Source organism: Sinocyclocheilus rhinocerous, unplaced genomic scaffold, assembly GCF_001515625.1.
Source record: "Sinocyclocheilus rhinocerous isolate Xijiao unplaced genomic scaffold, SAMN03320098_v1.1 scaffold1333, whole genome shotgun sequence".
NCBI lineage: Eukaryota > Metazoa > Chordata > Actinopteri > Cypriniformes > Cyprinidae > Sinocyclocheilus > Sinocyclocheilus rhinocerous.
This window is the reverse complement of record NW_015625783.1, coordinates 678,343-699,094: the sequence shown is the minus strand read 5'-3', so window position 1 is coordinate 699,094 and position 20,752 is coordinate 678,343. Positions and strand designations below refer to the sequence as shown.

The window sequence follows — 20,752 nt, the reverse complement described above, 5'->3', positions numbered from 1 at the left end:
CAGATAATTGCCAAATGCTGATGAGCAAAGCTTGTCGCATCATACTCAAAAAGACGTGAGGAGGCTGTAAGGTGCCTCAACTAAGGTGCTTCAACTAAGTACTGCGTTAAGGGTATGAATACTTATGCAATGTAACAGAAGGACAAACATCACTGCAACACTCCACCGATCTGGGCTTTATGGCGTTGTGGCAAGACTCGATTCTCTCCTCAATGAAGACACTTGAAAACACACTTGGAATTTGCAAAAAGCACCTAAAGGACCCTCAGACTCTGAGAAACAAGATTTTCTGGTCTGATAAAGCTTGTCGCATCATACTCAAAAAGACGTGAGGAGGCTGTAAGGTGCCTCAACTAAGGTGCTTCAACTAAGTACTGCGTTAAGGGTATGAATACTTATGCAATGTACTTATTTCGTTTTTTTTTATTTGTAAAAAATTTATGAAGTTGTGACAATTCTGTTTTTGCTTTGTCATTATGGTGTGTGGAGTGTAGATTGATGTGAAAAAAAAGTAATTTAAAGGGTTAGTTCACCCAAAAATGAAAATTAACCTGTGTTTTACTCACCCTCGAAGCATCCTAGGTGTATGTGACTTTTTTTCTTTCAGACGAATCCAATCGGAGTTATATAAAAAATTGTCCTAGCCCCTCCAAGCCTTTCACTGGGGGTAAGCGGGTGTTGGTTGTCTACAGTTCAAAAGACTTGAAATACAGTGCGCGCATCCATAATAAAACGTCCCTCACACGGCTCCGGGGGGTGAATAAAGGCCTCCTGTAGCGAATCTATGCATTTTTGTAAGATAAATATCCATATTTCAAATGCAATAAACACTTTTCTCTCACTCCGTGATGACGTAGTATGTCGGCGTTGCGTGATTAGTGATGAACGCGGAGAGAGAACAAAACAAAACGCGAATTAGAAGCACAAAACGAGGATTTGTTTTATTGCGGATGCGCGCACTTTATTTCTGAACTGTTGACAACCAAACACCCGCTTACCCCCATTGTAAGACTTGGAGGGGCCAGGACAATTTTAAATTTAACTCCGATTGGATTCATCTGAAAGAAGAAAGTCACAAACACCTAGGATGCTTCAAGGGTGAGTAAAACACAGGCTAATTTTCATTTTTGGGTGAACTAACCCTTTAAAGTAGTTTAACATAAGGCAGCAACATAACAAAACATAAAAAATGGTGTATGAATACTTTCGCAAGGTACTGTATGTACGGTAAAATATTTGCACTATGATATGACATTTATGTTTATGTAACCATTTTTTGCAGGTATCTCTTCGTACTGCAGCTTAGACAAGACATACTGTCCGGCAAGTAAGAAATTATGCTTACCTCACAGCCAGACACACACAAACATGCACACGCAGTGGAAAAAGAGAGAGCCTTTCATATCCTCCTTTTTGCCCTGTATCACACCTCTGACCCTCCCTCTGTTACGTGCACACACAGTGAGGCAGGGTTTCTACCGGGGTCCAATAAAAGCTCTGTTTCAGTGTGTATAATCTGGGTCTGGTCTCCTGGGTGCTGCTCTGCTCCTTTTTAATAAAAGAAACTCCAATGAGAACCAACACACAGCTTCTAATTTAAGAGCACAGATACGCTCCGACACACTTTCCCACACAGGGGGCACACACTTTCTTACATAAACACAGGGTCTGGTCATCTCACATTTGACAAAAGGGGATTTTGACCATTGTTTGATAACTACATTGTTGAATGCTTTGAAAATTGCCTTTTGTATGTCACAAACACATTTACTGGCTGTTTTAAGGGTCATTAAGTCTCTCCTTCTTCCCTGAGCAGGTTAAAATGTCCATATGATGTGACTGTGGAGCTCGGGGCTTATTGCTTACAAAGTGAGTTCTGTGTGTTTTATGGGCAGTTTGGACTTTTTTTCATGTATTTGCATATTTACAGCAGATTTTTGCCTTTTCATTTCCATTTGCATTCTATTTCCTTTCTATTTCACGTGTTAATAGGTGAACTTGGGGATTGTGATCCATTAGAACACTCTATAGCGTTGGTATCAGAGTTTCGCTTTTCACCCAAACAGACGGAGATAATGGAGGCAGACATCTACCGCAAATGGGCTGAGTGCAGGTATTTCTTATTCCCAATCTTAAAAAATAAAGATTTCAAAAGGGGGCTTTTGAAACAATGCAATTTTTGTGTTCCCTAAAGAACCGTGAACTATTTTTGTTCTTAGTGCTTCAAATATTTTAATAATCTGAAGAAAATTTTCCATTATATAGAACCGTTTGTGCAATGGAAAGTTTCCACTGATGTTAAACGCATTGATGCCAATAAAGAACCTGCATTTTTTGGAGTGTACTATACAGTTTGGCAGCTAACAGTACTGTATGTCCTGAAATACAAGTTGACATACTATGCAACTTGACTAATCATAGCCAATTAGAACACATTTGGGACCAGATTTACTAAACCGGGCAAATTAGCGTTACAGTGCAATTCCATAAAAGCGCTGATGGGAGGGGAAAATTCTGTGGGTGATTTACTGACAAGGTGCACATTAAAGAACACCGACGCAACCTCTCATTTTCATAATGACCAACGCAATCTACCAAGAGCTGCACAAATTACCGCCTGCTTTTTTGGGGGTATTAAATAATGCCGCAAATAACAGTGAAGAGACGAGCGCAAATCTTAGTAAATCGCGTTGCATGATTCATTTAAATACTCTCCTCCCATAAATTTAACGATCGAAAGGGAAACTCCTACAAATGCATATTCAATAGGGTGAGTCGCAAAAATAACTGTCCACGCCTTTTCAGTGTTAATTTCCCACTGTGTGTCTTTAGTAAATCCTGACAGTAGTTTTTAATGCCAAATGAGGGTTTGCGCTGGCGCAAGCTGATAGTAAATCTGATATAAAAGCATTGAATCACTGAGCAAGCGACCAACAAAATGTAGTTTCACAGTCTGGTTAGGACAGAAAGTAAGATTAACAGAGATGTATTGCTTGATGCTTTGTCACATTGCACCTGATTACAACACGGTGTAAAACTGTACTTGTGTGTGTGTTTTGAATGAAGTCCTTAGAATGATTGAAGTGTCGGATTTGGTCTCACTTAATTAGATTTGGACACTTTAATTTGCTAGTGATAATCACACTTGAACTGTTTACATGCATTTAACTTGAACTGAAAACTCGGTCTCCCTGTGGTTTTAATTAAATCCTCAGCTCTGCATTTGACCCTGTTTTAAGAGCAATCATCAAAGTCAGTGTGCTACTTGTACAAGTATGTGCTTAGCTGCAGATCATTCCCTACAGATTAGCTGTTGCATTTGTTTAAATGGGTCTGGATTGTTTGTTGATCTTGGAAATGAAATGAGAAATTTTAAAACTTTATAGACTTGGGGGTTGAAAATATTCAGTGCAAGACAAAAATAATGGCTTGAATTGAATTCTTGCAGATTCTGTCAGCCAATGTAGCGATTTGAGCACAGAGCAGAGGTATAATATGAGAGGATTTCCGGAGGATGACGAGTGCAGCAAAACTTTGGATGCACTTGATAGGACATATGGTAAATGCTGTCAGGCTGTACAAGAGGGAGTTGCTGTAGTCTGGCCATGAAATGACAGGGCACTGGACAGAGTTGAACGATGAGTTATGGTGTTCATTACTGCTCATGAGTTTGAATGTTCACCAGTACGTCTCTCTACAGGGGAATGAGTCCTTCTCAAGCTGAGCTGAATTTCCTGAATAAGTGCAAGTGGCTGGAGATGTATGGAGTAGACATGCACTTTGTGAAGGTGAGATCACTCCCTTTAGTTAATTTACATCCTTCCAGTACTTGAATTTCAAGGATTGCAGTTCATTCAAATTCTTGGGTTTCATTTTTTTTTTCATCAGGAGAATTATCTCCATAAGAGCTCTATAATAATACTGTACGTTACAAAGACAATATTAGACCATATAATACCTCCATTACATCATTTTATATCAGTATTATACCTACTTAAAAGCTGCATTTGTGTGACGATTTAATTAGATGGTCAGATCTTCCTCTTTCCTGTCTTGGGAGGATTGCTGTAGTTAAGATGAATATAATGCCCTGGCTTCTTTATACACTACAGATGATATAAATCTTATTGCCGAATAAAAGAATAACAGAATGGTTTAGCTCATTTATATGGAATATACGGAAGCCAAGACTAAATTTTCTAAATTGCAACTTTCTGGTTCTTTGGGGGGCTGCGATGTGCCAAATGTCAGAAAATACCAATTGGCCTGTCAGCTCCGATTCATATCCGAATGGGTCAAAAGGACCTAAATCTATTTGGCTTGATTTAGAGGCTTAACAGTTACATTGCCCTCTTCAAAATCTGTTATCAGAAGGTAATTAAAGGGATAGTTCACCCAAAAATGAAAATTCTGTCATTAATTACTCACCCTCATGTTGTTCCAAACCCGTAAGACCTTCGTTCATCTTCAGAACACAAATTAAGGTATTTTTGATGGGATCTGAGAGCTCTCTGACCCTCCATAGACGGCAAGGATATTACCACGATCAATGCACAGAAATGTAGCAAGGACATCTGTAAAATAGTCCATGTGACATCAGGGGTTCAACCGTATTTTTACGAAGCTACAAGAATACTTTTTGTGTGCAAAGAAAACCAATAATAACATAACTTATTCAACTATTCTTCTCCCGGAGTTACCGACTTCCTCCATTTTGGAGAGTAGCCACTTTCATAATGCCCTTTGCTCATACAAAGTGGTGAACACCCAGGACCTTAGAAGATTATGGGAAGGGGAGCTTCAATAGACCATCACAGAGGAGGAATGGGAACAGGTCTGGAGTCAGGCAAATAAGATCTCTATTTTCAATAGGGCCAAAGCTATTCAGCTTAGGATTGTGCATAAATTGCACATCACACCGCTTAGAAGCAAGTTTGACTCAAGCAATTCCCCATTATGTGTTAAATGTAAGGTAGAAGTGGGAGATTACACCCATTTATTATGAAACTGTTCTGTAATAATTAGAGCTTATTGGTCAAAAGTTGTTGCATGTATAAGAAGTATGTTTGGACTTGAGCTACAGTGGGACCCCTTGTTTTTGATTCTATGTCTCCCAAACATCTATTTGACATTCTAGCCTTTGCTACCAGAAAAAATATACTGTTAACCTGTATCAGTGACAAACCCTCATCTTTGAAAGGATGGCACAAGATTATTAGGGAAATGATTCCCTAGGAATTTCTAACGTGTTACTCGTATGTCCACTGTAGCTTTTCCTCAAGTTTGTACTCCATACCTGGATTTTATTGATGTTTCTTTAAGTAATATTTTGATTTGGTATGTTATAATGCACTTTTTTCCCTCTTTCTCGCTTTTCTTTTTCATTAGAATTGTAAAAGATGGGCATTGTCTGTTGGTTGGTTTGGTTATGTTTATGTAATAAGTGGTTGAAATGTTGATAAAAAGATGCAGTTAAAAAAGCTGCATGTGTTCCTTCACAACAGCAGTAATATACCACTACAGCAGCTGAATTTATCTTTTATATTATCTTTTTAATATTTTCAGAAGTAATATTATCCACCTGTTCATCCATCAATGTAATGTCTCAGCTCTTAAAAGTACCTGTGATATCAGGAGAGAGGTACATTACCATTTAAATGTTTTGGGAAAGAAAAAATTAAAGAAAGTAATACTTTTATTCAGCATGGATGCATTAAATTGATCAAAAGTGACAGTTGATGTTAAAAATATCTCTATTTCCAATAAATTCTATTCATCAAAGAATCCTGCAAAAATGTATAATGATTTCCACCCAATATTAAGCAGCACAACTGTTTTTAACAGATATAATCATTAAAATTATATTATAAAATATATTAAAATAGAAAAGTTGTTTTAAATTGTAATATTTTCACACATTTTTTACTGTAATTTTGATTAAATAAATGCAGTCTTCTACAATAAATGAGCATAAAAGCATTGTCAAAAACATTTAAAAAAAAAATCATACTCACCCCAAACCTTTGAACAGGAGTGTATTGTACCTGTTCAGTAAAACCTGTGTAATATACTTGTGAGATAGTGTGAGACTGCTGTGTAAAATGCTCTATACTCACGTACAGGGACGGGATGGAGGAGAATATGCTCTGGGACTCACACCAACCGGAATCCTTGTTTTTGAGGGATCCAGCAAAATTGGCCTCTTCTTTTGGTGAGATTCACAGATACACTCTTGTTGTTCTGACCAGTAGCTGACCTTTGACTCTTCAGTCATCATGGCTGATATTTTCCATCTCAACATACTTTACGTAAATGTTTCCATTCAGGCCTAAAATAACCCGTCTTGACTTCAGGAAGAACCGACTGACATTAGTAGTTGTGGAGGATGATGAGAAGGTAAGTTTTACATACACAAAATTGCACTCGCTTATCTGTGCTCACATTGTAGACGTTCCTCTATACCAGGGGCCTTAAGCCTTGGTTGATAAGCTGTTAAAATAATCACTATTGCTGTGATGTCATACTTGTACAATACATTTTAATTTTGTTTAATACATTTGAATGTAGGAGAAACAATTAAGTATTTTGCTGAACTATGGCTTCGTTCATGCTGACTTCATATTTTACTTATTTTTTCACAAATCATTTTTAAAGAGTTAGTTCACCCAAAAATGAAAATTAGCCCATGATTTACTCCCGCTCAAGGCATCCTAGGTGTATGACTTTCTTTTTTCAGATGAATCCAATCGGAGTTATATAAAAAATTGTCCTGGCTCTTCTAAGCTTTATAATGGCGGTAGGTGGGTGTTTTTGTTCAACAGTCCAAAAGAAGTCCAATAAAGTGCATCCATCCATAATAAAAAGTGCGTCAAACAGCTCTGGGGGGGTGAATAAAGGCCTCCTGTAGCGAATCGATGCATTTCTGTAAGAAAAATATCCATATTCAAAATATTAACAACATACGTGCAAGTTGTGTCTGTCATACGTGCAAGTTGTTCCGAGCGGATGACGTAGGAGTAGAGGAGAGAGCAAAACAAAACACCGGTCACGAATTAGAAGTACAAAACGAGGATTTGTAAAGAAAAATGTTGGAGGATTTTGATTTTGATTTTAAATATGGATATTTTTCTTACAAATGCATCGATTGGCTACAGGAGGCCTTTATTCACCCCCCGGTTTTAATATTACAATTAATTTATATGAGGCACTTTTTGTTATGGATGAATGCACTTTTTTGGACTTCTTTTAGACTGTTGAACAAAAACACCTGCCCACTGCCATTATAAAGGTTGGAATAACTCCGATTAGATTCTTCTGAAAGAAGAAAGTCATATACACCTAGGATGCCTTGAGGGTGAGTAAATCATAGGCTAATTTTCATTTTTGGGTGAACTAACCCTTTAAATCATTCATTCATAATTCATATAAATTAATTGTAATATTAAAATCCAATAGTAAAACATTCAAAAAACCCTGTGCTCTATCTATATTTTGAAGTGCTTTGAAACTTAAGCGCCTGTATATTTGTGGGTGCAGGGCCGAGAGCAGGAGCACACATTTGTGTTTCAGCTTTCGAGTTCTCGGGAGTGTAAGCACTTATGGAAGTGTGCAGTCGAGAGTCACGCCTTCTTCCGGCTCAGACAGCCAACCCACAACAACAGAAGCCGCAGTGACTTCACACGCCTCGGCTCACAGTTCAGATTCAGGTACATACACACGTACACCTATTCTGGCAACATATTTACACTGTCACCTTTTTTTTTAAGTGTCATGTTGTTTGTGTTTACAGTGGAAGGACTGAATATCAGGCCACACATAGTGGTAAAGTCAGGAGAGCAAGCACTTTTGAGAGAAGACCAAGTAAAAGATATCCATCACGAGCTCAGTCTATGGTCAAGGGTAGGTCTGTGTGCCGTATGCCATATCTCCTTTCAATAATCAACCTAATGCATTTCTGACATGCTTAATCTCTGTGTCTGCCCCGCTTCTGACCCTAAAGCCTTTAAATGCTGCTTTAACACAAGTGCCACATCACATATGTCATGTTTATATGATTGCTTTTGTCTTCCACAGCCCTAACTCCAGCAAAACATCCACATCTAAGGTAAAGCCACACAAACACAATTATGAGCACTCAGACATAAAAACATGCTTTTTAATGCTTATTTAATTATTTTTGTTGTGCTTGTGTAATGAAAAATTATTCTATTTGTACTGGTTGTGACTGAGTAATGAAAGATTCTCTCTCCATTCTGTAGTGCACAGACCAGCCCTGAGCCAAGCTTAACACCGGTACTCTTTCAATATCCTTCATACTTTATATGATTATTTTAGGAAGAAATACATATGAGGATTTAGTAGCTACATCAGGGATTTTTTTTTTTGACTGGTGTCCAAAGGCCAATTTTATTTTGTAAATTTTAGGGCTGCCTAAATAATAATTGAATATGTTTTTTATTTTTTTTATTTTACGGTTTCATTCTGTTTTGTAAAAGACAGGTTGGAAATTGATTGTTTTATTTTATAGACAGTGTAACAGTAGTAAATATTGATTGTAAGTCAAAATTTTCTGTATTTATTGTGAAATATTTCTTGTGAAATGTGCTGGAATATTATATTTTAGCAAGATTTTTTTGGCTCCTTCACAAGGCAAACATCATATTTGGGGGCCCTTTGCAAAAAATGTTAAAACTATGAGATGAAAGAAAAAGTTATATTTCACTGCTTTTAGTATCGACTTCCCTCAAGAAACTTTGCGTTCTCACACAAATGTATAGTTTTTAACTAAAAAATAATCACAAAAATTTGCAAGCAAATGCAAAGTTTCTCTGGGAAACGTTAAGGGTTTTTCAAGAGAAAGCAAAAGTTTTGCAAGAGAACGCTTCTCACAATACTTTGTTTAAATAAAAATTTTCCTCCAATCACAATTTTTTCCCATCATCATGTCCCTTTAGGGGTTCTGTAGAAAACCTTATTTTAATCTCCAAATAACATTCTGAAAAAAAAATTCTTATGAGCAAAGCATGATGAGATTTTTTTACATAGACTGATATTTAGCTGACTAAGTTCTTAATGCTGAAGTAACTAGCAAGAGACTTCACTCATATGAATCATATTTTTTCTGCTTCCCTCCAGTATAAGCACAACATTCCAATTGCACAGGAACCCTGGCAAAGATCACATCCGTCTAGTTTAACCCCTCCCCTATACGTACAGACTATGGAACTGGGACACGTTCCACCACCACACAGGTATACATTTTTATCTACCGAAACTGGAACATAAAACCTATGCTAATCTAGGGCTGTCAAAATGGCTGAAAAACTCAATTCTATTCTAATTCTAAATTATATTTGAATTTAAAATGCATAATTTCAGTTAGGGTAAAGAAAAGCTTTTGGCTTCTCTCCTGAGGCCACAAGAGGGCGCATCGAGCAAAATATTACTAATGCACGTTTATTCAAAGCATAAGATAACATGACTATCTGTGGAAAAAAGTGCATAGTTTAAAATAATGTTTATAAACCAATTATTATTAAGTTGCTTAAACTACTATAAACAAAACAGCATCATGTATGTATGTATAGTTTAATACAAAGGGCCAAAAGCCAATCACACAGAGAACATTTTTCATTTAAAAACACAAGTTGCAGTGGGATGGGGAAAAAACCCACCATAAAGTCTCGATATATGTTTTTTCAAAGTTGAACTTGCATTAATTTTGCATGGCTTTCTAAACATGCGGCTCTTTTGTGCGTGACGCGAGTGCAACGGTGATAGATGTCCGTCTAGAAAATTGGGCAAAATATGCATTCTGTGTGAACGGCTTGGTTTCAGTTTTGACGTAAACAAGATCTTCTCCGCATTGATGTTCTCTTTTCCCGCAATATTTGAAATTAACAACGCAGCAGCGCCGCATCCAGTGGCTTCAACTGGATAGGCTAACAAAAACATTATAATGCAGTGACACTTACATCGTCATCGCATCTCATGCGCCACTGATAAGGCTGCCTCCTTAACGCACACCTAAAATTCGAATGCAACGTTTTTGCATTCGAATGTGGATTTTTATTTTAAATTTGATGAATATTCGAAATTAAAAAAATTTTGACAGCCCTATGCCAATCTTCCAGTTTCTGTTAAAAAAATCACGAAATGTAGGCTGATCTCATCTGTGTTTCACCTGCATGTGCATATGTGTCTGATTTAGACCCTCCAATGTGGAAAGACCCCCTGCGAGCAGTGGTGGGTTTGGTGAGAGGGGTTTGGTTGAGCGCAGTGGCAGGAGTGTGTCAATCGTGCACAGAGACAAACTTATGACTGCGCTGTGAGCATGTGAAAGAGTGTTTGGATGAGCCACTCACCTTAGTAAAAGAGACCGCTGAATGCTCTCATCCAGTCAGAGTGTGTCATCCATCTGCATCATCACACCTGCAGGAGTCTCATCCGTTGCTTGTGATCATCCATCATGTGACATGTCTCAACAGATCGAATGCATCCTGAAATGACAAAAACATATTCAGCATATGCAGACCTTGACGTCTGACTCTGACAATCTGCATGTTTATAGCTTTTAGAGTTTTACATGATTTACAATCAAATTTAGAACTAGCAAATTACCTGAAAGACGATGCCAGGATATGTAACTGCTGCTGTTGTGGTTTTATATTCTATAGCAAGGTTGCTCAGTTTAGTTCCAACGCTACTCTTAACACATCAGATCCATCTCACCAAGCTGTTAAGAATTATGGACAAGTGTGCAAGCACCTCCAAAAGCCAGACTGAGCACCGTTGTTCTAGATTATAGCATATTTTATCATTTTAGTTCATAGATTTGTGCATATTATGTCTAAACGTTTACTTTTAAGTGCAAATCACTTATATAATATCATGCCAAGCACCTCACTGTTTACAAACCCTGCTTTACTTAATTTAAATTCACCTTGAAAGTACACGTGACAGCTGTTCTATATGTGCTAATGATCATTACGTATTTGCTGAAGTGTTAAGTTAGAAACCTTTGTGTTCGGCCATCGAAATCTGTTCAATCAGCAAGGGACAGGGGCTTTTAATGATTACGGACTGCTGCAATGAGACCTGCCTTAATAAATGTGTTATTTACACTAATCGACTCAGTTTTATTGATTATGTAAACCCTTGACATTTGCTTCTCATTTTTGTATTAACATTTGCACTGTTCCATTTTCTGTTTAATAACACCATTTGCATAAACGGTTGTTGTTTTTGGTCCATCCACTGAAATTACTTTCATAAGCACTCTGTTATTATATTAGAAAGCTGTGTGTGCATGTTTCTGCATGTCATTTTACCGTGGTTATTCATAACTACTTGGAAATAAATCAATATATAAGTACCAGTTCAGGTTTGCATTGGTCTTATGCTGGTGCTAATTGTGTTAGTGTCAATGTATACAGTAGGATCAATAAAGATGACATATGCCATTCTGTTGCATGTGTGGGTGGGTGTGTCGACATGTATGAATGAACTTAAGAGCCTCTTTTGTTCTCTGAATCTTTACGTCATACAGACCAAAAATAATGTGGAGCTGTCATATGTACCATTGTACACTGTGTCATTGTTGTGCATTGTTTTATAGTTTCCCTTTGAGCACTGCAGACACCCGGAGGTTTAGTGTGGAAGAGAATGAAGCTCCTCTTTCTGGAAAGATCCATTGCTGCTACCATCGCCATGGATACGAAAAACAGGAAGCATTGTGCCTCACAACAGCTAAACCTAGTGAGTCCCGAGTCTGACTATAGCTACTTGACTTGACATGGGTGCAGTTTTTTGCAAAATGTTAAAGAATCAAGAGATTATATTACATTATAATCTAATCATAAATTACATTTTAAAGACATATTGTTAGATATTGTCTATTTTTGCTCCGCCAATGCAGAATCCACGGTTGCACGCGTCTCCGAACAACCCACACTAGTGATTCGTGTGTTTAGACGAGTCGAGTCGGTTAAGTAAATGATTTAGTGACTCGTTCACTTGTTGCCACCTGTAGGTGTATCGATTTAACCTGCAGATGGGGGTCACTAAAATATTCTGTCTTGTTGGCAGCTGACATATAGTTGTGCTAAGGGTGACCCGAGTTCGAATCCCGGCTCAAGGACCTTTCCCAAATTCGCCCCCCTCTCTCTCTCCCACTTCACTTCCTGTCACTTCTACACTGTCCTATACTAATAAAGTCAAAAAATGCCAAAAATACATCTTTAAAAAATTCTGTCTAGTGCAGGTGTGAACATACAAACAATGAAAAGTCCCAGTGTTACAGACTTGAAAGGCCTGTTCACACCAAGTAGCCTACGATGACTATAACTATGAAGTTTTATCGTACTAATTCTATCAAATATATTAGCATCCACACCAAGTGACAATAACGTTCTGATTAGTGTAAGCGCTGTTTGTCGCTTTAAAACCTGAAGATTTCTTAGGGGCGTTCACACCAAGTATGACATCTATAATGATATAGTTATAATATTTGTTCTAATTCTAGGAGAATAGGAAAGTCCACAGCACAACTACAAGGATAACAACACAGCATATAGCTGAAATCATTTCAGAACATTTTTTCCAGCTGATAAACAAAACAAACATTAACAACCAATCAGAATTTAACAAGCACTTGCACTTATAATAATGGTCTATTGGTGTTGATGCTAATATAGTTATAGACTAGTTATCAATCTTGGTGTGATAGGGCCTTAACACTTTCTCAACAGATACTTATTAGCTGTCATATCAGCTGGAAAAAAAAATTCTTCTTAAAGTGATTCCAATTATCTTTCATCTACGTTATAATTATAGCTGTGGTGTGGACCCCTATTCTCATAGAATTTGAACAACTTTTAAAACTTCATTGTTATTGTTATAGTAATCTTTCTTGGTGTGAACGACTCTTTAGTCTTTATAATGGCATGCCATGCACTGTATAAAGGTCCAAGATAACATGTCATGTTCTAAAGTCACAATTTTCAAGAGCTTTATAGTGTTTTTGTCTACTGAAATTTTTTTGGGAAGACATTTAATGAGCTGAACAATTGCATGTTGTTAAACAATTGAACACTTGTGAAGTACTTCTATCCCTCACAGCCTTGTTTTCACTCCTGTCAAAAATTAAATATGCTGCTACCCTCACTAAGGTCTATTGGACTGCACTCTGCCAATCAAATTTGAGTGTAACTACCTTGTAAAATTCCGAATAAGTATGTTGATGTGTTTGTTTACATCAGAAGCTTGGGTCGTGTCTCCTGGGCTCCCGGATGAGTTGGATCGAGCTCTACAGAACCAGCTAGAAGCAGAAACTGCAGCCTGGCCGGCCCTCCACATCAACATAGACATGGTCAGTTATGGAGATCACAGCCACCTGGAACAAACAGAAAAGATTTTATGGCTGTTTTATGCCATATGAATAAGAAGTCAATTCCCTTTGTAACTACAGGCAGAGGAAAAACCACTTTCCGAGAAAAGTCTTCCTTCCTCGCCTGCGGTTTTACAGGAACAGCTCAAGAGCAACATCTCTAAAGTAACTGCTCACACTGACAAGACTGCATGAACATGACACTCTGTTCATAAAAGCTGATGCAAAGTTAATTTATCTATTTATATATCTGCATCTAAAGTGACTGAAAAAACAGGTCATTCCAGAGTTTAAAGTTGCGATGAAATGGAAGTAGCAACATCTTTTCTAACAAATATCATACATCCGACTGTAATAATTTTTTTTTTTTTTAAGTATTTTTTTTTTAAATGAAACGCATACATGGATGAATCGTTCACAATAATATCTATAACATGCATTTATAAAAGAGATAAAATAGGTAAATAGAGATAGGTAGGTACATTTTTATTTAATGCCGACTTTAATGCTTAACCAGCTTGATTAGGTCTTCTTTACCAAATCTAAGAAACCTGAGGTTGACCAAGATCTACCAGGTTGACCTCAGGCATAACCAAAATAAAGGTTCCAATGGGATTTTTTTGCACTGATGCCATAGAAGAACCATTTTTTTGGTTGATTTTTCAAAGAACGTTTAAGTGAACAGCTTACAAAAGAACCATTTTTTAGTGTGAAGAACATTTTATTAGTCTAAAGCAGTGTTTCTCAACCCTGGTCCTGGGCGCCCCCCCCCAGCACTGCACATTTTGTGTGTCTCCCTAATCAAACACACCTGATTCAACTAAAAGAAACTCCAGGACCTGAAATGGGTGTCAGATAAGGGAGACATACAAAATGTGCAGTGTTGGGGGGCGCTCAGGACCAGGGTTGAGAAACACTGGTCTAAAGGATCTTTTTGCTCTGTAAAGAACCTTTTGTGCAATGGAGAGGTTCCATGGATGTTAAAGTTTCTTCATGGAACCATAGATGCCAATAGAGAGCCTTTATTTTTAAAGGTGTATAACTTAAAGACCAGCTAGGAACTACATAAAGCCACCTACCTTTTTAGGCAAGGCAAGGCAAGGCAAGGCAAGTTTATTTGTATAGCACATTTCATACACAATGGTAATTCAAAGTGCTTTACATAAAAGAAAAGAAAAAAAAATAATCACAACAATAAAACAAGGAATTTAAAAACATTGAAAATGATTAAAACAATTGATTTAAGAAGTTTAAAATGAATTTAAAACAGTTAAAAATAGTAAAATATAGTGCAAACAGTTCGGACATCGCACAGTGCTCATTCAATAAATGCACAGCTAAACAGATGAGTTTTGAGGCTGCATTTAAATGTGACTAATGTTTCAGCACATCTGATCTCTTCTGGAAGCTGATTCCAACTGCGGGCGCCATAATAACTAAAAGCAGACTCCCCTTGTTTTGGGTGAACCCTTGGTATTTCTAACTGACTGATCCTAATGATCTGAGTGGTCTGTTAGGTTTATAATCAGTGAACATATCTGCTATGTATTTAGGTCCTAGGCCATTGAGTGATTTATAAACGAGTAAAAGTACTTTAAAATCAATCCTAAATATAACTGGAAGCCAGTGTAAGGACCTGAGGACTGGTGTAATATGCTCAGATTTTCTGGTTCTAGTCAGAATTCTGGCAGCAGCGTTCTGGATGAGCTGCAGCTGTCTAATGGTCTTCTTGGGAAGGCCGGTGAGGAGACCATTACAATAGTCCACCCTGCTAGTGATAAAGGCATGAACAAGTTTCTCCAAGTCTTGACTGGAAACAAAACATCTAATTCTTGCAATGTTTTTGAGATGATAGTATGCTGATTTAGTTACTGCTTTGAGTAACTAAATCAGCATAGATTTAGATAGAGATAGATAGATAGATAGATAGATAGATAGATGTAAGTATTTGATGTACAGGTCAAAGGTCAAAATCCAGTTTGATAGAAAGATAGATAGAGATAGGCAAGGCAAGGCAAGGCAAGTTTATTTGTATAGCACATTTCATACACAATGGTAATTCAAAGTGCTTTACATAAAAGAAAAGAAAAAAAATAATCACAACAATAAAACAAGGAATTTAAAACTTTGAAAATTATTTAAAAAATTGATTTAAGAGGTTTAAAATGAATTTAAGAAAACGATTATACATAGAATATAGTGCAATCAGTTCGGACATCGCACAGTGCTCATTCAATGAATGCACAGCTAAACAGATGAGTTTTGAGTCTGCATTTAAATGTGACTAATGTTTTAGCACATCTGATCTCTTCTGGAAGCTGATTCCAACTGCGGGCGGCATAATAACTAAAAGCAGACTCCCCTTGTTTTGTGTGAACCCTTGGTATTTCTAACTGACTTGATCCTAATGATCTGAGTGGTCTGTTAGGTTTATATTCAGTGAACATATCTGCTATGTATTTAGGTCCTAGGCCATTGAGTGATTTATAAACGAGTAAAAGTACTTTAAAATCAATCCTAAATATAACTGGAAGCCAGTGTAAGGACCTGAGGACTGGTGTAATATGCTCAGATTTTCTGGTTCTAGTCAGAATTCTGGCAGCAGCGTTCTGGATGAGCTGCAGCTGTCTAATGGTCTTCTTGGGAAGGCCGGTGAGGAGACCATTACAATAGTCCACCCTGCTGGTGATAAAGGCATGAACAAGTTTCTCCAAGTCTTGACTGGAAACAAAACATCTAATTCTTGCAATGTTTTTGAGATGATAGTATGCTGATTTAGTTACTGCTTTGACATGACTACTGAAACTAAGGTCTGTCTCCAGAATCACACCAAGATTCCTGACTTTATTTTTAGTTGTTAGACCCCTAGAGTCAAGGTATGCATTCACCTTGAGAACTTCATCTTTGTTTCCAAATGCAATGACTTCAGTTTTTTCCTTGTTTAACTGAAGAAAGTTCTCGCACATCCAACTGTTAATTTCATCAATGCATTGGCAGAGGGAGTCAATGGGGCTGTAGTCATTTGGAGATAAGGCTAGGTAAATCTGGGTATCATCTGCATAGCTGTGATAGGCGATTTGGTTCTTTCTCATTATTTGACTTAGTGGGAGCATATACAGGCTAAACAAGAGCGGTGCAAGAATTGAGCCTTGTGGGACTCCGCATGTCATGGACGTCCACTTAGACTTATGCTCTCCTATACTCACATAATAACCTCTCCCTTCTAAGTATGACCTGAACCATTTGATTGCCATCCCAGAAAGCCCGACCCAGTTTTCCAGTCTCTCTAGTAGTATGTTATGATCGACAGTGTCAAACGCAGCACTGAGATCTAGTAGTACCAGCACTGATATTTTGCCAGATTCAGAATTTAAGCGAATATCATTTATTATCTTAATGAGCGCTGTCTCTGTGCTGTGATGCGGTCGAAAACCAGATTGAAAATTGTCCAGGTATCCATTTGAGTTTAAGTATTTGTTCAGCTGATTAAAGACTACCTTTTCAATAATCTTTCCTATAAAAGGAAGGTTTGATATTGGTCTATAGTTGCTCAATATGGTGTTATCAAGATTGCTCTTTTTCAGAAGGGGTTTAACAACTGCAGTTTTCAGGGAGTTTGGAAAAGTCCCAGAAAGAAGTGAGGCGTTCACCACTTCTAAGAGATCTGCTTCCAAACAGTTAAGCACCCTTTTGAAAAAATATGTGGGAAGTGTGTCAAGATAGCAGGTTGACGATTTAAGGTGCTGTACTATTTCTTCCAAAATTTTGCTATCAATTTCTTCAAAAGCAGACATAGTATCTTCTTTTTGATATTGTGGTCGAATCTGTCTAACCTCTGCATAACTTGGGGATGTGCTAATCGCCTTCCTGATATTATTGATCTTCTCAGAAAAGAAGGAAGCAAACTCATTGCATTTGCTGTCGGAGAGCATTTCACTGGCAATCTGACTTGGGGGGTTTGTCAGTCTCTCAACAGTAGCAAAAAGAGTGCGAGTGTTGTTTAAGTTACTGTTTATAAGGTTTGAGAAGAATGACTGTCTAGCTTTGCCTAGTTCCACATTGAAAGCACGAAGGCTATCTTTATATATGCTATAGTGGATTTCAAGTTTCGTCTTCCGCCACATCCGTTCTGCTTTTCTGCATTGTCTTTTCATACTCTGAACTGCTGTTGATTTTCTCCAAGCTGATTTCTGTCTGCCAGACTTCTTACTGACTTTTACAGGAGCAATATTATCAATAACATTCTTAACTTTTGAGTTAAAGGAATCAAGGAGAAGATCAACAGAGTCTGCAGAAATGCTTGGTGTTAAAGATATAGCCTCCATAAATAGCACACTAGTGTTTTCGTTAATGCATCTCTTTCTGACAGAGACAGATCTAGATTCAGTGGTAACAGAGATCAATATATTAAAGAAAATACAGAAGTGATCAGATAGTGCTACGTCCTTAATAACAATGGATGAAATGTTTAGACCTCTACTGATGATTAAATCTAGAGTATGTCCACGATTGTGTGTGGGTTCATGCACATGCTGAATCAGGTCAAAAGTGTTTAAAACAGTTATAATTTCTTTTGTAGTTTTGTTTTCTGCATTATCTATGTGAATATTAAAATCCCCTGCAATAGCAAAACAGTCAAACTCTGAGGAAATCATTGATAGCATTTCTGTGAACTCTTCAACAAAGGCTGGAGAGTATTTTGGAGGCCTGTAAATAATGATAAACAGAATGCGTGGAGCACCTTTCAACACAATCCCTAGATATTCAAAAGACAAGTACTGACCAAATGATACTTGCTTGCATTGATAGACATCTTTAAATAGAGCAGCTACACCTCCACCTCTCCTAACAGTCCTGCAAACACTCATGAAAGTAAAGTTAGGAGGGGCTGTTTCATTGAGGACCGTTGCGCTGCAGCTGTCTTCTAGCCATGTTTCGTTTAGAAACATAAAAACCCGGTTGTTTGTGGTTATTAAGTCATTGATTAGAAATGATTTATTTTTTAGTGAGCGAATGTTTAAAAATGCTAACTTGATGGCATTGCATTTTGTCTCAACAGCAATATTAGTTTGATGCATAACAGGCCGCAGATTAGATAAGTCAGCCGTACGGCTTAAGAAGGCCTTAGACTTTCTATCACGTGATAAAACAGAAATAGAGAAAGCTTGATTTTGGAAAAAATGTCAAATACTGTATAACTATACACAGGATAATTATAACAGTTTATAAAGCACAAATATTGAGGTTACAGAATGAGGGCATGTGACAGTAGCAGTGAGATGATGCATAGCTTGTGCTCTGTTCTCTCCTACTGTAGCGCGCCACCCAAAGTGATAGTGGAACCTCAAAGGGGAACTCTTCAAGTGGAGACCAAACTGACAGGTGAGTTGGAACTCTGGAAGTTGGTACATGTCTCAAATGGTTTTCAAGCATCAAGCATCTTTGTCTCCATGTATCATATTCACTGACTTCAGACTCCTATCTCAGGTATCCCAGCTCCTCACAGGATTCAGGCTCAAGCAGTCTGAACATAGAGAAGCCCAGAGTGGATCGACGCAAACGCCTCGTCAGACAGTTTAGCTTGTGAGTCAATAGGCGGACGACAGTGTTTATCTTCTGGAGCCTTTTAGATTTAACAATATGGCCTCTCTTGATATATTTTATTTGTCCTATAGTAACCATAGTGATGAAGATGACCTCCCTGAGGCACTTGCAGCCATCTCCTCCCAGTGCAGTATGGGAAAATCCTCCTCAAACAGCTCCTTGGACAAACAAGTCCAACCACCCATATACCCACCGGTAAGATTTATGTTACTATATGCCCACTCCTTCGAGATGCAATCAAAATGTTTTTTTTTTTTATCAAAAGGTTTTACATTTCTGAAGTCATTGTAGAAAGGCTATATTCACAGTCTTCCTTGATTAATTTATTCCACAAGAGAAAATATCCAAAAACAAATATCCAAGGGAGACAGGGGTAATTATAATGAAGAAAAAACGAACGAGTGCACCTTTAAAGGGATAAGTATACTCAAAATGAAAATACTGTAATCATTCACTTACCCTCATGTTGTTCCAAATATGGTTGACTTCCTTTCTTGTACTGAACACACACACACACAAAATATGTTTTTGAGGAACATAGTGAACCAGACATTTTTCAAAATATCTTCTTTTGTGTTCCTCCGGGGAAATGCAGTAAGTTCATTTTTGGTGAACTGTACCTTTGAGTTAATGACAGTACTAATCTTAAAAGGGATCCAATTCCAAACACGATTGGTGTAGTACATATTTGTATACATGTATGTGTGTTTTGTTAAATTATGAAATATAAAGGGGGAAACATATTGTCAGTTTTTCAATACATTAATGTGTGTTCTAGTCCAGTAGACTCAATCTGTCTCGATTTAGACAGTGAAACTCGGTCAAAAAACGCTTTGAGTTGGTTACCTTTAGCATCCCTCTTTAGCCACTTGTAGCCTGGTAGCGATGAAGCATGTGTGGCACTGTTCACGAGGTAGCGCGCGACCGGGAGAACTGCGCCAACTCCCACTATGCACCTTATTTTAATGTAAGAGCGCGGTGTCGGCTACTTCCAGTTATTTTAGCAGTATAAAAATAATCATTATGCTGTTTGCACTATTTTTAAAGTAGTTTTACTACTTTGTTTACGGCACTTTGTTCTAGTTTCTCACCTGTTAAAGTGCCCTTATTATGGGCAGCCTATAGGTTCATATTTTGGTTTTGGGAGTCCCCAACAACAGGTTGGCATGCATGCAAGGTCAAAAAAACACACTTTCATTGTCTTATAATATGCATTTATTTTTATCTTACTTACTCAACGATTCGCTCAACGATTCATTTTTCCAAACCCCTCCTTTGCGTGACGCTAATCTGCGGTGTTTAGTCAGACAGTTGTCTCATTTCTATTTCATCATGCCTGTAATGCCTGATAAAGCAGCGTTTGTGAGCGCAGTGCTGCTTTGTGTAGGCTACAGCCATAACCGGGGAACCGCTATTTTTACCGCTCCAAAAGCGGCATCTAGTGGCAAAAGAATGAATTTGCATTTTCAACGCGAAAAGACATAAGGCGAGATATGCTAATGTTTGTTGTTGATGCAATGTGTTTATGCGGTTTAAGGTTAAAAAAACACATTATTTTCCACATACTGTACATTATTGTTGCTCCTCTATGCCCCGCCTTTCTGAAAGGCATCAATTTTTACAAAGCCCATCTTTCTGAAAAGCGAGGTGTACGCTGATTGGCTAGCTATCCAGTGCGTTGTGATTGGCCGAATACCTCAAGCGCGTGACGGAAATGTTACACCCCTTGCCATATTGTGGATGCCCTGTCCGGCCGGAGCG

The 20,752-nt window shown here is 37.8% G+C and overlaps 1 protein-coding gene across 2 annotated transcripts in view; it reads left to right on the top strand.

The window, feature by feature from the left end:
• The window catches only part of LOC107706320 (band 4.1-like protein 4B), a 39,131-nt gene that overhangs the window by 12,168 nt on the left and 6,211 nt on the right, over nucleotides 1-20,752 (top strand). The window contains exons 5-21 of one of the 2 annotated variants that reach the window (XM_016509992.1): nucleotides 1,283-1,327; nucleotides 1,817-1,869; nucleotides 1,993-2,113; nucleotides 3,701-3,788; nucleotides 6,123-6,211; nucleotides 6,327-6,396; nucleotides 7,537-7,706; nucleotides 7,790-7,899; nucleotides 8,074-8,104; nucleotides 8,259-8,292; nucleotides 9,136-9,251; nucleotides 11,618-11,757; nucleotides 13,263-13,369; nucleotides 13,469-13,552; nucleotides 18,705-18,769; nucleotides 18,875-18,970; nucleotides 19,063-19,186. In XM_016509992.1, coding sequence (XP_016365478.1) covers nucleotides 1,283-1,327; nucleotides 1,817-1,869; nucleotides 1,993-2,113; nucleotides 3,701-3,788; nucleotides 6,123-6,211; nucleotides 6,327-6,396; nucleotides 7,537-7,706; nucleotides 7,790-7,899; nucleotides 8,074-8,104; nucleotides 8,259-8,292; nucleotides 9,136-9,251; nucleotides 11,618-11,757; nucleotides 13,263-13,369; nucleotides 13,469-13,552; nucleotides 18,705-18,769; nucleotides 18,875-18,970; nucleotides 19,063-19,186 — 1,543 coding nt within the window. Of the gene's footprint in view, nucleotides 1-1,282; nucleotides 1,328-1,816; nucleotides 1,870-1,992; nucleotides 2,114-3,700; nucleotides 3,789-6,122; nucleotides 6,212-6,326; nucleotides 6,397-7,536; nucleotides 7,707-7,789; nucleotides 7,900-8,073; nucleotides 8,105-8,258; nucleotides 8,293-9,135; nucleotides 9,252-11,617; nucleotides 11,758-13,259; nucleotides 13,370-13,468; nucleotides 13,553-18,704; nucleotides 18,770-18,874; nucleotides 18,971-19,062; nucleotides 19,187-20,752 lie in introns of both variants that reach the window. The other variant, XM_016509987.1, reaches the window with a different exon arrangement.